The 18,060-nt window shown below is 41.2% G+C and overlaps 1 protein-coding gene across 1 annotated transcript; it reads left to right on the top strand.

The window, feature by feature from the left end:
* The first annotated feature begins 1,602 nt into the window (after positions 1-1,602).
* On the top strand, positions 1,603-14,787 carry LOC145417849 (uncharacterized). Its single transcript, XM_080286470.1, has 3 exons — positions 1,603-1,697; positions 5,434-5,627; positions 14,731-14,787. The coding sequence occupies exons 1-3, from the start codon at positions 1,631-1,633 to the stop codon at positions 14,785-14,787; spliced, it is 318 nt and encodes a 105-aa protein (XP_080142596.1). The 5' UTR covers positions 1,603-1,630.
* The last annotated feature ends 3,273 nt before the right edge of the window (positions 14,788-18,060 follow it).

Raw genomic sequence — 18,060 nt, forward strand, 5'->3', positions numbered from 1 at the left:
GTCATGGGTGTGGGCCAACTAAGTCAGGTGAAAATAAACGGACCACTGTGTATGAGAAGGAGGGAGAGTAAGGAGAGGAGAATGGAGAGGGTGAGGGAGTGAAGACTGTGAGGGAGGGGGAGGAAGAGGAAGGGAAAGTGGAGAGTGAGGGAAGGGGAGAGTAAGGAAAGGGAAGTGGAGAGGGTGAGGGTGGGGGAGGATAAAAAAAAAAAAAAAAAAGGAGAATGGACAGGTGAAGAGAGGGGTCAGGTGTCTCGCTACCTACACGAAGTATTATAATGTAGCAGGAAAGACTTCACAGTAAAAGCATCATCATGAAGAACTATTGCACTGTGTAAAAAGGTCTGCTGTAGTATGCAGTTTCATCGAAAGTTATCTCATCAATCACATGTTTGTCTTTATATTAGCAGTTTTTTCATATACTTCCGTAAACTTCTCCATATGCAAAAGTCTTTAAACAACTTTTTCCCCCTTCTAGTACTCTGTTTAGTCGAGATAATTCCTTCCATACTTAATTAATACAATCACAGTAACTCAGTCGTTTTTTATTCTATATTTCATGTGTAATATGGAGTTCGGATTTTTGTAGTAAAACGAAGTTTACGTTCCACTGGTATTTAGGACAAACTGGATGGATAGCAGCGAGGGAACGGATACAGATTACAGAACAAGGGAGAAAGGACAGGGCAAGAATACCCTTATCTTCGTCATACTCGTACATACCTCCACAGCTCAACCTGCGTCTCTAATTCTCCTTCCCGTCACCTTCCATCACCTTGAGCGCAGCACGCACACACACACACACACACACACACACACACACACACACCGCTCGCTGGTGCAGTGGTAACGCTCTCGCTTGCCAACTGGTGGACGGGAGTTCGCGCCTCGCTCAGGTTGCGAAGTTTCACTGACGAAGTGGGTGGTTACTGTCCCCCTTGAGCAAGGGGACGGGTGTGTGCGTGTGTGAAGGTCACAGCCTTGCCCTTAGATCGGACTATATGAGCTCTCAGCTCCCTTCCGGGAGGGTAAAAAGCTGACGATCACGACCATCTATAGTGATCCTGACCGACCCGGTGAATTACACACACACACACACACACACACACACTTGCACGCGCGCAAGCTCACATATACAGTAGCCAACTCAACAGGAAACAAAAGCCCGCCTAATGACATCGTCCAATGGTAAATCCCAAGATTCGTACGTTATCATGTAGAACAGGATGTGAGGATAGACAAGAGGTTAGTAGAGTTGGAGAAAGTGAGAGAGAGGGTGGTATTGTGTGCAGCTGTGAAAACTGTGAAGATTGTAGGGTATAAGACAGAGAGAGAGAGAGAGAGAGAGAGAGAGAGAGAGAGAGTAGCTGTGAACATTGTAAAGACTGTAGGGTATAACAGAGAGAGAGAGAGAGAGAGAGAGAGACAGACAGACAGACAGACAGACAGACAAACTAAGAAGATAGAATTATACAGATATACAGACAGGCACCACAAAATTTATCACGCCAGGGAGAAAGAAACCACAAAAGAATGGTAGAAGAAACATAGGACACTTGTGACATAGTGAAACTTGAGCAAGAATTGTCTAGAAAGGAAGAAAGAAAAAGAATTTAACAAAACCGACAGCATGACTCTGAGAGCACTGGTAGCTGTGATGATGATGGTGGTGATGGTGGAAGGAATGTTTGATCCAAGTAAGTATTCACTGTTTTGCATTTCGAGGAAGAAGGGGGGGTTGGTGGTAAGGGGACTGAAAGTATTCTCAGATATATTTACGACAGGTTCCCCGTCGTAACTTAGACATGTTTTTAAAGGAAGAACTAGACAAGGCACTATTTTGCACTCCTCTTCCTGATCTTCTTGTGGAAAACTGATGAAATTTGCAATAATTGTTGTCTCGTCACTAAGATTTTTTTATGATGCTAGAAAAGGAGATAGAGGAAGATTCGATAGCCTCTTTGTACTGCAAACCAAAACCAGAGTTACAACAGGGAACTGATCGAAGATGATTTTATGCATCCCGGCCTTGGTTAGTATGTTTAAATACAACTGGAATAACCCGAGTTCGGCTGTCGGGCCGGTCAGACTGGTGGACTCAGTTTTTTTCTGTTTTGTCATGTTCACCCAGTAGTACAAATGGGGACCTGAATATACTTTCGACAGTTTCGGGCCGTATTCTTGGAGATGATTAGGACATAGAAAACAAAATCATAAATTCATGCAGTCCATGGGCAGAAATCTAAGTCTTTAATTTTAGAACGTTGGAGCATACAGCTTTTAATTCCTTCAGTACGTTGTCTTGTTCAATCTCCAGACCATCGTGCGGAGGCCTATTGTATACGCTAAATTTCTTCTTTCTTTCTTTCAGGCACTTCCCTTTGGTGCCATTCCTTTATTTCTTCACCAGCTCGCATCAAACTTGGTACAATTTTTCCTCGGGCAAATAAACTTCGGCACATAATTTTTCACTATCTGATTAAGGTCATTTTCATGAGATTCATGGGGTCAAAGGTCAAATCACACAAATACACACGTTTTGGGATCCTATGTTCGTGTATGTTTAGTAATCATTCTGGCAATTTAAAAAGAAGTAAGTGAGTGTATTGTAACTGTGTGGAGACCATTGTGCATTCCCTTGGGCAATGTAGCAATTTTTAATTTTCTTTATCTTTTTTATTTTCTTTTATTTTTTAGTAACCACCAGTGTTTCATTACGATTATTGGAGATTTTTCGAACACGAGAGGCTAGGTACACGACTTTCATTATGTAAGAGCCGCATAACACAAATGAACACAATAAAATGTATAATCAGCATAGAGGCATTACCAGATCCACTTTGACAACATCCTACCTATCGGCTGTCTTACACTGGCAGTGAAGAAAATCCTACATACTAACTTCACTTGCCGAACAATACAACACTTTTATCAATAGGCTACACAATATTACAAACCCCATCTCCCGACATTCACCCATCAGAGATACCCTTAAATAGTGCTGGCTGCTTTCATCTAGCTAGTCGTAGTTCAGCCATTCTCAGCTACCAGCTTAGAATCGAGCTAAGTGAAATCACAGATGTTAAGGCTCACACAACATAACACATATGAAGCACTGAGTAACGTATCCACACCTAGACGCAGACACAACACCAACGGTGTATGGAACCTGTCGGACTTACGGGTCTGCTCGGCCAGGCAGACAGAAATTAAGAAACAGCAACCAACAAAAGGTCTCCCATACTGAAAATCCCCTGGAGACATGGATAAATTAAAGGACGTCTCCGTGGTGAAGGGGTTAATTCCTTCATCGCGATGACGTTGTTCTCCCTGCATCGCAAGACGCTACACATAATGAGGAAAATGCAGGCCAAGTCTGCATTAACTGAAAACTTTGACTTAAAAGTTCATTGGACTAAAAACATGAAACCCACAACACCCATTTTTACAGGGCATACTCTCATGGACACTCCCCACCCCACCGCAAGTTCCAATTCATCCTGTCTATTTCTCTGACCTCCCCTCATGCTCAGTACTTTACACCCCTGATACTTTGACTCTTGGAGGATAGTTTGTAATTAAGTTTCACTGTCCTGGAACCACACAGCCAACAGCACCCATGTTCATAGGCCGTACTTTCTGCCCCAGCCTCACCGTCCGCCAACACTCCAGCCCATCCTAACCTATCTCTTTATTCCTTTTTCTCTCACAGCGCAGGTCATGGAGTCTAGGAACACTTTTGCTAAGTTCATTTTTGCTACTTTAAGATCTTATTTAGCTTAGGACAGACCTTTCGAAATGGACTGTGTAGATTCACCCTTCACTGACCTTTTCAGTATGAGGTTGCTTTCTTTAGCTGAGTAAAGTTGTCTGGAAGCAGCAAAGAATAAAATAAAAAGGATATGAAAGTACTGAAGCGATTAATGGCTGATGCTGCGTCCTCAAAATATCCATCATCACAATTCAATATATATACATCACTTCTGTCTGATGTTTCACTAATATCCTGGGCATCTGGATATATATGAATTAAATTAATCTCAGTGTGAAAACCATGACAAAACAGGTCTGCTAACTTCTGCCAGATGTGAGATATTTGCGGAGTACTCTCTCTCTCTCTCTTTAACTGCACACTAGCATACATCCAGGCTATAAGAGTCACAATGGACGGATTACGACTAGCTAAATGTTCACGATTAAGATCAAAAGGCGTGGATGTACATGACCTAGATTTTGCTGTCTTCGTTACTGGAAAAAGATAACATCCAGGGGAAATTATTTATCTTAGCAGAGATATTCCAACATAAGAAATTGTACACAGACTTCATCTAAACCTTCAGTACGATAGATTTTCCCTACGTTGACTAAAATTGTCCAAGGGAAACAAGAATAACATTTTTAAAATTTCACTGGAGTGAAGTGAATAGCTTTTCCATACCCATTCAGTTTTAAAGGCTATTTCTTGACAAATACTAACTAATATGGACCAAATTTTGGGAAAAGTTTGAATCACCATACTTAAAATTTTGGTAGCATAAAAAAAAGGGGGGGTGAAAGGAGGGCGGTTATATTTCTGAAAACCTTTACATTGTCTACGATGATGATAAACTCTCCTCTGTAAGTTATGCAGTAACCTCATAACTTTAGTAACTTTTTGAGAGCTTGCGAAGGAGGGTACTTTGTAGAGATAAAAGTAGGCCTATAGTTTGTACGGTATAATGTTCAGCATCCAACACCCAGAGTAACATCCACAGTAACACCAAATCCGGCATCCACAGTAGCACCCACACCCACAGCAACACCCACAGCAACATCTTCACTTGCAGTAACATCCATTTTCACAGTAAATCCTAGAGTAACACCCACACCTACAGTAATATAGACACCCACAGTAAAACATACAGTAACACCCACACTCATAGTAACACCCACACTCATAGTAACACCCACACCCACAAGTAGCATACACACCCACAGTAAAATCTACAGTAACACCCACACCCTCTGTAACACCCACGCCCACAGTAACATACACACCTACAGTAAAACCTACAGTAACACCCACTCCCACAGTAACACCCAGACTCAGTAACATCCACAACCACAGTACATCTTACAGTAACATCCATGCCCACAGTAACACCCAGACTAACAAAACATCCACGCCCACAGTAGCATCCACATTGACAGTAACACTCACACCCTCTGTCACATACACTCATAATAACATCCACATCCACATTAACACTTTCACCCACAGTAACACTCACACCCACATTAAAATCCATAATCACAATAACACTCACAGGAACATCCACACCCACATTAACACCGACATTCGCAGTACCTCCCACACCCACACACATACTAAAACTCACCCACAATAACCCCTCGTACACCCACAGTAACCAGCATCTTTTCCCACACCCACAGTCATTACAGATCAGTGGGGGAGTAAGTGGGTGCGAGCTGGTATTCCAAACTACTCACTTGTGCTGTTCCGTGCTGCCCAGCCCAACACCCGCGCCACCATTGAGGCGTTTGCAGGCAATACTTTCGCTGGTCAAGTCGATATCACCATCTTCAGAAATGACGTCTTCTATATCCTTACGATCCTGCCAGTCACGGTAAAAATTGTCTTTTCATATTATTATACGCGTCACCGGATTGAGGAAGTTGGGTTCTGTTTTTTTCTTGGGGTCTGAGTTTACAAGTATATAGCCTTTATTACCATAATGTTGTATACATACGTTATTAAATAACTAATGCTATTATGTGTGGCCTAGTCTGCTGAACCGCAATGACTCCTTAGCTGACATGAATATATTTTCCATATTCGTGCAAGAAAACACACAGTACATCTAGATGCACGCATAAGTGCACATACAAATAATGCATACATGTACATACACATATGCACTCATCAGTACACGATACTTAAATATTTCTATCTATCTATCTATATACCTAGGCTGCTTCCCGCAAAGAAAGGGAGGTAGCCGAGACAGGACGACACACTCCCCATTTACTCATCCATTCATACACATTCATTCGCATCTTAGCCCCAAGGGGAGAACGGACAGATCCTCACCGCACCACACCGCACAAAGGTCAACTGCGCAATGCAATCAGTGGCATCCGCAGCAGAGCCCGACAGCAGAGCTGGTTTACCCCTGCCACATCATAACAGACCCATCCCCTTACCCGCACCTGACCTGACTAGCTAATCAGACCAAATGCGGGAGAATATCCCCTCAGAGCTGCGTCATCAACTATTCATTCACAATTTCTCTCCATTTATTTCTGTCAAGCACAGCCACTCTTCCTTGCTCAACAGACATCCCTCTCGCATCCAGTGCTCTCTTCACACTGTCCATCCATCCTATTCGTGGTCTTCCTCTCAGCCTTACACCTCTCACATCAGATCTAGTTATCTTTTTCACCAATCGCTCATTATCCATTCTCTCCATATGCCCAAACCATCGCAACACCCTCTGCTCAACTCTACCAGCCATCTCCCAAACAACTCCAGTTCTCCTTCGCATTTCATCATTTCGCACTCGATCCATACGCGTCACTCCACACATACTCCTCAGACACCTCATCTCCATTACATTCAAACTTTTCCTCTCTGCTACACCCATATTCCATGTTTCAGCCCCATATAACGCAGTCGGTACCACAACACCCTCATACAACCTTCTCTTTACATCCATTCTAAGCGAACGACATCTAAACACTTTTTTCATTCCTCCCAGCACCTTTCCTACTTCATTTATTCTAAACTTCACTTCTGCATCTATTCTTCCATCTACAGCAACATGTGACCCTAGATATTTAAAACACTCTACCTCCTCAAGCAACTCGCCATTCAAAGCTATATTCATCCCCCTACCATCTACCAACCTCGTACACTTCATCACTTTACTCTTATTCTCATTAACTTTCAATTTCCTCCTTTCACACACCCTTCCAAACTCCTCTACCAACTGTCTCAATCTCTCCTCTGAATCAGCCACCAGTGCAGTATCATCTGCAAACAGCAGCTGCTTCAGATTCCACTCTCCGCCATCAACATTCACCAGACTCAGACCTCCACCTAAAACTCTTGCATTCACCTCCCTTACAGCACCATCCATGTAAATATTAAACAACCAAGGCGACATCACACATCCCTGTCGCAGCCCCACTCTCACAGGAAACCAGTCACTCACAGCATTTCCCACTCTTACACACGCTCTACTATTTACATAAAAACTTTTCACCCCTTTTAGTAACCTACCATCAAGTCCATACAATCTTAAAACAGTCCACAAAGCCTCCCTATCAATTCTATCATACGCTTTCTCTAAATCCATGAATGCCCAAAACACATCCTTGCCTTTCGCTAAATACTTTTCACACACTTGTCTCACAGCAAACACCTGATCCACGCATCCCCTCCCTCTCCTAAAGCCATACTGCTCTTCACCAATCACTCCCTCTGTACCGTCTCTAACTCTCATAATTAACACTCTACCAGAATAAAAAAACTCATTTAACCTATCAAGGTGGTAAGAAATACAGTATGTAGTTTTTATTAGATAAATGAATACCAGGTATAAATGTAACTACAATATATAAAATATAGACTATAATACATGCACAAAACATATTCTCACTACCTAGAAGGTATATAGGTCTTTGTTTTCCTTTAAACTGTATCTCAGTCTGTGATAATTTGTGTGTGTGTGTGTGTGTGTGTGTGTGTGTGTGTGTGTGTGTGTGTGTGTGTGTGTGTGTGTGTGTGTGTGTGTGTCTGTGTCTGTGTATTTTAACAAATATATTCAAATTGATTTGATCACATCCCAACAAAACTTGGTTGGTTGAGGGTCCTTTCAAGGATTGACTTATTTTAGAGAACAAAAAATCAGAGGTCAAGGTCAGCTTAAACTAATGTGATCCAGTTATGGCCAGATCTGGGGGATGTGTTGACAGTCGGGCAAAGATGACGTAGTTCATTTTAAGAACACCTGATCGACTGTCAAGCTCGCGGGGCATATTCAGTAATATATATATATATATATATATATATATATATATATATATATATATATATATATATATATATATATATATATATGTATATATATATATATATATAAAGAGAGAGAGAGAGAGAGAGAGAGAGAGAGAGAGAGAGAGAACGTTCTTTGTTCCAGGTTAGAGGAAGACGTGTATCACAGTTATCAGTGGAGTCTCTACATAAAACTCTACGTGTGGAAGGCATCACTCTCCTGAGGGTACAGAGTGAGAGGCCCGTCAGCTGGGTGTTGTGTGTGGGGCTCAGCACGTGTGGTGAGTCTTTGCTTCACTCTTCTAGCCTTAACTCATGTGCTGAGTCTTTACTTTGCTGTCTTATTCATACTTCTTGAAATGAGTCTTTCCATAATTCGTGTAGTGAGTCTATTTTACTTTTTTGAGCCTTAATTCATGTGCTGAGTCATTTTCTTTTTTATTCTCTTATTCATATTCGTAGGATGAGTCGTTCCATAATTCGTGTGGTAAGTCAACTTCACTCCTTTATCCATAACTCTATAACGGGACTAATTTAAAGCAGCACGTGCAGGTGTGAAAGTGAAACTCCGTACACGACGGCTTCTTAATTTACTAAACTTTTTTCTAATGTGTCCGACTCTGGGCATAGGCTTCACAGCTTGCTCCCAAGGCCTAGTAGTCCTCCTACGTACCATACACCTCCACATGTTACCACTTCGGTGCTAACACCCACCGTCCATACTGAATACATGCTAGTGCTGTCTCATACACTACTGGCTTTTAGAGAGGCAGCAACGAGAGTCGGTCACTGATCACGCTTCGCTCACGTTTCAGTGAGACTGCAAGTACTCTGATCTAGCCATAACAGACTCCCATGCAGCTACTCTTTGCATTCCTACAACCACAGCACACAACCAGCTATATATTAAGGCGTATACATCATCATACAACCATCAATACATTAAGGCATATACATCATCATACAACCAGCCATACATTAAGGCATATACATTTTCATACAACCAGCTATACATTAAGGCATATACATTTTCATACAACCAGCTACACATTAAGGCATATACATCTTCATACAACTAGTTGTACATTAAGGCATATGCATACAATTGGTGTGGAGAATCTTTCCATAGTTCGTGTGATGAGTCTCTAATTCACTCTTTTATCCATAGTTCATTTCATGAGTCTTTACTTTACTCTTTTATCATTAGTTCGTGTGCGGAGTCTTTCCATTATTCAGATGATGAATCTTTAATTTATCCGTAATTCTAATGTTGTTATTTCTCTTTTATTAGCCTTCTGTTTTTCGGGACGTTTAGAACAATTACCCATAGAAACCTCTCATACAGTATTCTATCACCAGATGCTTTTCTTCAGCTTAGGAGATGCAAATGAATGGGTTAAAAATTGTCTCCATCCCATTAAAGTGAGAACATCACCTGAAAATACTTCTGTTCGAGAGACATCATTAGTTTAGTGATTAATGAAGTCTGTTATCCACGTGCTTCAATTCGTTTTGTCTCTCCCTAATTTTAAAAAATCGTCTGGCGATAGCGAGAATATAAAAAAAATCTTATCTCCTCCCTTCACTCTTGGGTCACTACCGTACGTACAAATCTCCCTCACGTGAGAAAAAGAGCGTAACATAAAGAGGAAGTGGCGTTTATTAAGTGATTGTGTGTGTGTGTGTGTGTGTGTGTGTGTGTGTGTGTGTGTGTGTGTGTGTGTGTGTGTGTGTGGAGAAAATATCTTCTTGCAAAGGCAGAGATTTATAGAATGTAAATGCTGACATACTAGAGAAAGCATTTTACAGAATCAGACAGTATTTTAAACAATACCTGTAAAGATTATATGATTCGTTTTATCGTGTTGGTAGGTGGGACGCTAACCATTTACTCATTTGGTGTAGTGCTACCTTCAGTTGACTCTACACTGAGTGACAAGGGATACTGCTTCTTTTAGCTCGGCTAACCGTTCACCAAGTAGGTTGAAAATTTAATTAAGGTGTTCCAGCTGGATCTGCCACACTGAGTTAATACCCTAGAGTTGGTTGTGATTTATTGCCCACATTAAGCAGCCTAGCCTCAGGAACCTCTGCTCCTGATGAATTCGTAAAGGTTAGGATGACAGAATCTTCCCTGCTGGTGGTCTAGTGGTCTACGGCGCCAATCGGGGTGAATGGCAGGTGTTTTAGGCCACAGTTCGAATCCCTAAGGCACATTAGAGATTGTTCGATCTCGTACTCCCGCTTCAGGCATAGCTCCGTCTATAACAGTCTATGTGAAGCAGGAAAGAACATCCCCTAGTGGTAGCCAGAAGTAACCCCTCTCCATGCTAGCGAAGTATGAATGGGGAAGAAGTGTCTGTTGTGATAGTGACGAATGTGAATGTCGAAGTGAAATGTTGCAATGGTTGTGTTTCTATGGGTCGTATGTTTAAAACTTTAATAGCAAGGTGGAATGCAAGTCTCTAATCTCTGACAGCCATTTATTGAACATTTGTGGTCAAACTGCATCCTTCACTACAGAATGCAGTCGGCAACGAAAATGGAAAGCTAAGTACGATCCATCTTTGTCATGTGGTTCAGAAATTATCGTCAGAAACTGTAGTTTTACATACCACTTATTTCCCCTTTACCATTCAGCTTGGCATTGTATATAGCCGTGTAAATAAATAAGCACCAAAAAATATTATCAGAGTATACATTGAGTTGCCTGCTAAAGTTCCGTTCCTCTTCCTTTACCTCAGGAGCTCATAACACTATCAATTTTGGTAAATACAATAACGTTTCGGTAAAAACAACTGTCTACCAATCCCAGCACATTATGGTGACTAGATGCAACTTATATCCACACCAGTATGTTGTTATTGGTTACAGAGGGTCAGGAGAAGGAACGGAACTATTGCAAGGAACTGTACATCACTAACTTCAAGGCCCCTGGATTAATCAGTTTAATAATTTAAAAAATATCCTTTTGCAGCTCTTCCCCTCCCACCACCACCACCACCACCAACAACAACAACAACAACAACGACAACTGCAACTCCCGCCACCACAACCACCACCACACTCCCAACCACAACTACCACCATCATCCCACCTGCCTCCTCCACCATAACCATCACCACCGCACTGGTCCCTGGGCTGGGTGTGGTGTGTGTGGGGCTTCTGATCACCACGGTTGTCCTGGCCGTCTGTCTCTGCCGCACCTCCAGGAGACCAAAAGGTGAGAGAGAGAGAGAGAGAGAGAGAGAGAGAGAGAGAGAGAGAGAGAGAGAAATAAACGAAAATCGTCTGGTGGTATAACAAGAATACATCATCATCACTTCAAGGTGGTTTCGTATTCTATTTCTGATCTCTCTCTCTCTCTCTCTCTCTCTCTCTCTAGCAGCATAATCATAGCAATTCCAACCAGGATACACTCCTCACTTCATTCTTCATAAATCTGGATTATGTCACTCAAGGACAACTTATGATATATAATTGTGTGTGTGTGTGTGTGTGTGTGTGTGTGTGTGTGTGTGTGTGTGTGTGTGTGTGTGTGTGTTTAATTTTTATTACCTCTAGACGATTTTTCTCATGGATTAATCCACATTTTCTTCCACAGCCAAGCAAAGGGATACCGCCATCACCACCACTCCATCCCCTGACCCCACCTACACCCCTCCACATCCACCCCCCTACGCTCCTCTCCCCCCACGCCTTCCACCCATTCCACCTACCCCCTCCTCACCCCCCTACTACTACTACAACGCCAAACAGCAAAGGGGGTCAGTGCATTACAGCGAAAACAGTCTGTACGGAGCTGTCATCGGACCGAACTGATTGTTATAGTCACCCTTAATTTCAGTGTAAGAGAAAATGGGAGTTGAAAGTTGCATTACAGGCGCGAGGGCTAAATAAATGTTGAAAATTGCATTGTGAGGTGTGGGTAAATATGGGGAAAAAAAAGTTGCATTATGAAGTTAGAGGGAAAATTCGAACTGATAGTTGCATTTTGCGATGTGAAGAGAAATGAGAGATGAAAGCTGGATTATTATGTGTGAAGGAAAATGCAAGTTCAAAGCTGCATTATGACGCTGGTCAGTGAATAAGCAACAAAGTCAAAAGGAAAGATGAGAACTATTATGAAGGCTAAAGTTAAAAGAGAAACATTGCAATAACATGGCAAAACAAATGGTGAAAGCTGCAATAAGAAGCAAATTGAAAGTGGTCTGTTAGAATCTTCCTGCTCTTGGCCACAACCCCAAACAGCAGATGGGGTCGGTGAAGCACAGCGAGATTAGTCTGCAAGGAGCTGTCCTAAATTTAAGAGGAAACGAGATGTTGAAACAGAAGGCAAAATGAATAATGAATGTTGAGAGGTTGGGAAGTAATGGAAAATGAATGGTAGTGAATGTTGCAGCAGAGGACATGAAAAATAGAATAAAAAATAATGAAAGAGAAAAGAGGTAAACAATGTAGTAGAAGGCAGTATTAATGTCGAAAGCTGCTGCGGAAAACACAACAAAATGAAAGTTTTAAGGAGTGTAAAAATTCAGCGGTGAAAATTACAAGAAAAAAAAGAAGATAAAAAAAAAAAAAACTGCGGTAAAAGGCTAAATTAAAGGCAAAAATTCACTCTAGAGACTAAATAATGGGGAACGAAATGCATGTACAAAAATCGTACTGGAAGCTAAATGAATAGTTAAAGGTGAAGTATAGACCGTATGAATAATGTTACAGTGGGTATGCTATCACCCGACGGTACTGGGTCACTCCTACACCAATACAAAATCATAACTGTATGAAATTCGATGAGCCTTATTAGTGAGCTAAGTAAAAATGCTCCCTGGTTACTAATACGCAGTTCACTTCACCATGGCCTAGAATTGCCTTCCCTCCATCTTGTATGCTGGGTTATGGCAATTAATAAACACTAGAATATGATGCTACTCATGAAAAACTTCTAAAGAAAGGATGTAGGACCACAGGATTGTCTTTTTCTGCCTCTAAGCTACGTGAAATAAGTTGTGAAAGGATGAATATTTGGGCCAAGTTAAAGTGATTGAATTATAGCCAAATCGCCCCTCCATTCTGACTACACTTGGCCATGTACTGAACTGAAAGAGATAGGGATCTTATCAGGTTAGAACAGACGCACTCTATTTGGTGTGAAAAAAAAAAAAAAACCGATTTCCCACATCCGGCGTTGCTTATCTGGAAACGGTAGGGAGAGGCAGTCTTACCCCCATCCTCCTCCTCCTCCTCCTCCTCCTCTCTCTCTCTCTCTCTCTCTCTCTCTCTCTCTCTCATACACACACACACACACACACACACACACACACACCGAAGCTCTAGTGCGGGCTTCGGAAGCGGAAGCGGAAGTGGAAATTGAGCGATAGTTCAGGGGAATCGGAAGTGAAGACGGATGCCCGCTAATCCTCAACATTTTCACCCATAAAAATAAAAATAATAATACATGAAAAGGTGCCTGGTGGTCAAGTGGGTTAAGGCGCTCCAAACCAATGTGGTATAGTCGGATAATGAGGCTCCCTAACATCTCTTCCTTGGCGGTTTATTTCTGGATATTGCTGATTAATATCCTTCCGTACGTTATTTTTTTAGAGTATTGCAATATTAGAAAGATTTATATAGCACAGAAGAGGATAGTAAGGTGTAATATACAGTATAAATCGGCTAAGAAGATGCGTTACGCATTGATATTAAAAGGATTTATGTAACACAGGGGAGGAAAAAAAAGATGTAATATGCAAAATAAATCTATTACGAAATGGCGTTAGGGAACCTCTGAACCGATGAGAAGACTGACCAATGTCCCACATAGCTTAGCAACTGATTACTCTCGCCCTAGCCTAGCCCCGGAGCCCTACACTCCTGGGGGTACAAAACAAGAATGAAACAACAGAAGCCAACTGAAAAGGAAATTATATGTATAATTATGTGTAAACCAAGATATACTTCTGTGCATGTATGCAAATGTAATCAGGTACAGCTGAATAAAAGAATGAGTGTATGTATGTATGTATGTAAGCATGTATGTATGTATGTGTATGTATGTGTATGTATGTATGTATAATTATTCCTCTTAACTATCACACAAAAACATGTATTTCAGTTAAATATCACCCTGTGGTTAGTTTAAATGTATTCCAAATGTATTGCACAGATATGTGTATGTATGTATGTGTGTATATGTATGTATGTGTGTATGTATGTATGTGTATGTATGTATGTATGTACGTACAGTATGTAGGTGTATGTATGTATGCATGTATGTGTATGTATGTATTTGTATGCATGTATATATATACTTATGTATGTGTGTATATGTATGTATGTATGCATGTATGTATGTATGCATGTATGTATGTATGCATGTATGTATGTATGCATGTATGTATGTAAGCATGTATGTATGTAAGTATGTATGTATGTATGTATGTATGTATGTATGAACAATTAACATAGCTATACAGATACCGATATGCAGGGCTGTTTCTAGCCTTTTGGGGGCCCTAGGCAGAATGCTGTTTGGGGGCCCCTATCTTATGAAACTATGGGATGCCAGACGAAAAGGCGCGAACAAAAGCCAAGAGAGCCAAGAAATAGCCAAGCACCACAACCTCGAGTCACTTTACACATATTTTAATTTCTTAAAAAGCTAATATTGGCAGCTTGGGGGCCCCCTAGTGGCATCGGGGGCCCTAGGCAACCGCATACTTCGCCTATAGCAAGAAACGGCCCTGCCGATATGTATTATTAAACTTCCTTGTGGTTGTTGTTTATATGTATTTTCATAAGTTTAACTGTACATATACTGGTTTAGATAGCTAGCTAGGTATAGATAGATATGCAGTAGACAGATAAATAGAAGGGTAAATATTATGTATACATTACATAAATTTAGATAGATAGGCGGGTAAATATAGTGCATACAAAACATAAATTTAGATAGAGGTAGATAGATGAACAGATAGATAGGGTAAATATATTGTGCATTTATATACAATAGATATACAGATGAAGTTAGTTGTATAATATCACAAATGTACAGTATATAAAAATGTGATAACTATAAAGATCAGCAAGAAATATACACGGTAATTTTAATCTTGCTAGAGACAACCTCACTATCAATCCTTTCAGTAAATCCCGTTATATCTTAGTGTATTCGTCCTTCCCCCAGACGATTTTCTGCATCTAAGGAACGGCCTCTCGTAGTGAAGGGGTAAAAGAAGGCTATATCTCGCCCTTACAGCTTAAATAATCTCTCTCGGGCTGAATAAAATAGTATGGAGAGAGAGAGAGAGAGAGAGCATAAAGTAAAAATAATAATCACCTAAGTCAAGAGGTTTATATTATTTTCACATTTTTTAAAATTAGCCTACGTCCACCTTTTTCTTTTTTTTTATTTTTTTTTTATTACTAGTAAGAAATTTTCCAAAGTTCTGTGGCAGCCTGAGTGAGATGGAACGTACGGCACAAAGGTCCTAAAGTGAACAAGGGTATTTCGTGACGCCTTTTCCTTGGCGACTTATTGTGCATCTAACCCCTTAACGTTCTCTCTCTCTCTCTCTCTCTCTCTCTCTCTCTCTCTCTCTCTCTCTCTCTCTCTCATAAAAGAAAACTGACAGCAGACAGAAGGATAGACAGACATGGAGAAAGAAGAATAGACCGATTGGCAAGATTAACACTCTCTTCCATTTTGTTTATGTTGCTTTAGTACCGATACAGTGTTCACGAAAAGATACAGATATACCGAAATGTAACGTGTAGAATAAGTCGCAAAGGAATGGATGCTAAGAAACATCCTATACCGCTTGAAATACGATTCGGAGGCTTCGTGGTATCTCTGTGTAAGCGATCTATTTTTAGTACACAATAATATTATCTGAAGTGTTATTTATACGATTTTAAAATACTATAGTTAAAATCAGCAACATAAATCGCTAAGAAAAAAGCATTACGAAGCCTTTGATGCTGCTCAGAATACGAACCTCACCAAGACGAGAGGTTAGAGAGTCTCCTAAGCCCACAAGGATATGTTTTGCTGTGTTCTTCGTTTTCAGCCGAAGGGGAGACAGCCAGACAATAACTGCCACCTGACCATGCATTCCTCTTGCCAACACACACACACACACACACACACACACACACACGCACACACACACACACACACACACACACACACACACACACACACACACACACACACACACACACACACACACACACACACACACTTCTCTAGCCACATTTTACACACACCTACACCCACACCTTACACACGTCAAGCCACACTTCACACTGTCACACTTCTTTCTACACCTACACTTACCCAACGTCCCTTAGTAACACCATCACAGTCATAACTTACTGTGATGCTGCGGAGAAAGCGTTGAGGGCATGGCTTCTAGGCATGCTTTGCTGACACTGAAGTAGTCTAGATCCTGACACAGACGCAGATGTAAACGCTGACGCAGACACATATTCAACGACTCTCTCTCTCTCTCTCTCTCAGCTTTGTTTTACCCACAACAATTACATAAAGTTTCTTTGATTAAACAAATGACGTACCTCACACCTCGTCGTCACACATTTACGCATCCCAGTTTGACTAAAAAAAAAAAAAAATCTCCACCTAACTTTCCTTCTTTACTTTTTTTTATGGTATCCCACAAGAAGGCCAGGGTTTCCGGCCTCCAGTTCTTTCCCGTTTGAATCGCCTTTACGACACCCAGAGAATACGTGGGTAGATTTTTTTTTTTCCTTATCCTTAAAGAATCGAATCGGCTATGTTGGAAGAATATGCGTGTGGCAGTATTTTTAGCATGGAGTTTGTGTGTATGTGGTTGAAATGAGGTTGTCCTTCCCTCCCCCAACAGCGTAGTAAAAGAATAGTTGCCACTTTTTTTATATTTTTTGCAATTTTATCCCATTTTGGCACTCTACAGTCGGTATCAAGAGTCCTGTCGCCTCTCCTGGCTTTCTTTCCAAGGATGTTGAAAATTCGGCTCTTAAAACACAGAAATTAAACCAATGACAGTGATCCAGAGAGAGAGAGAGAGAGAGAGAGAGAATCTAATCTCGATAAAGGAGTATATAGCAGTGACTCCCATCAAGTGGCATTAAATCGTGTGGCTTTAACAAATAAAATCGCAAACTGAGAAAACTAAGCTGAAGGGGTTGCTGGAACAGAAAATCGTAAAGCGCGGGGAACTGTGAGACTTAAGGAACGTAATGAAAATGCTTTTATGTATAATGGACGTAAACTTCAGTCTGAGTTATTTTTATAGTCGAGATAAATTGAAAGCCAATAGACAGTCTCTCTCTCTCTCTCTCTCTCTCTCTCTCTCTCTCTCTCTCTCAAATGTAATGAATCGTAACCGTGAAGAGGAAGTCAAAATAGCCATTAGAGGAAAAGAAAAGAAGTATAGTTTGTACAAGAAGGAGAAAAACAAAAAACAGTGGAAGAAAACAGAGGAAAAGAATGAGAGGACCAATGACTGCCTCCATCTCTTTCTCTCTCCCTCCCTCCCTCCCTCCCTCCCTCCCTCTCTCTCTCCCTCCCTCTCTCTCTCTCTCTCTCTCTCTCTCTCTCTCCATTCTACTATATCCCCCTCCCTTTCTCCCCTTCCCCGTCTCACTTTTTCTCCTCTCCTCTTTCTTATATCTCTTCTCTGCCTCCTACCATCCCTCCCTTCCTTCGTTCCTACTCTCTACCATCTTCCACTCCTTTCTCCACCTCACCGTACCTTCAAATCTTCCCCACTACCTCCCCACATTCTCTCTCTCTCTCTCTCTTTTTTCTCTCTCTCTCTCTCTCTCTCTCTCTCTCTCTCTCTGCACCAATCTGGCCATGTCAACAGGGAGGGTTCGACAAATCAGCACACTCGACCACTCTCGCCACTACCCTCCTGATTGACCCACTTTTACTCTCTCTCTCCAGTTTCAGCTTTTCTTGGTATTTTTACTTTTCTACATTCTGTGTTTAGTTTCAGTTT

Source organism: Coenobita brevimanus, chromosome 111 (genome assembly GCF_032717465.1).
Source record: "Coenobita brevimanus isolate Jiangsu-jjx chromosome 111, ASM3271746v2, whole genome shotgun sequence".
Taxonomy (NCBI): domain Eukaryota; kingdom Metazoa; phylum Arthropoda; class Malacostraca; order Decapoda; family Coenobitidae; genus Coenobita; species Coenobita brevimanus.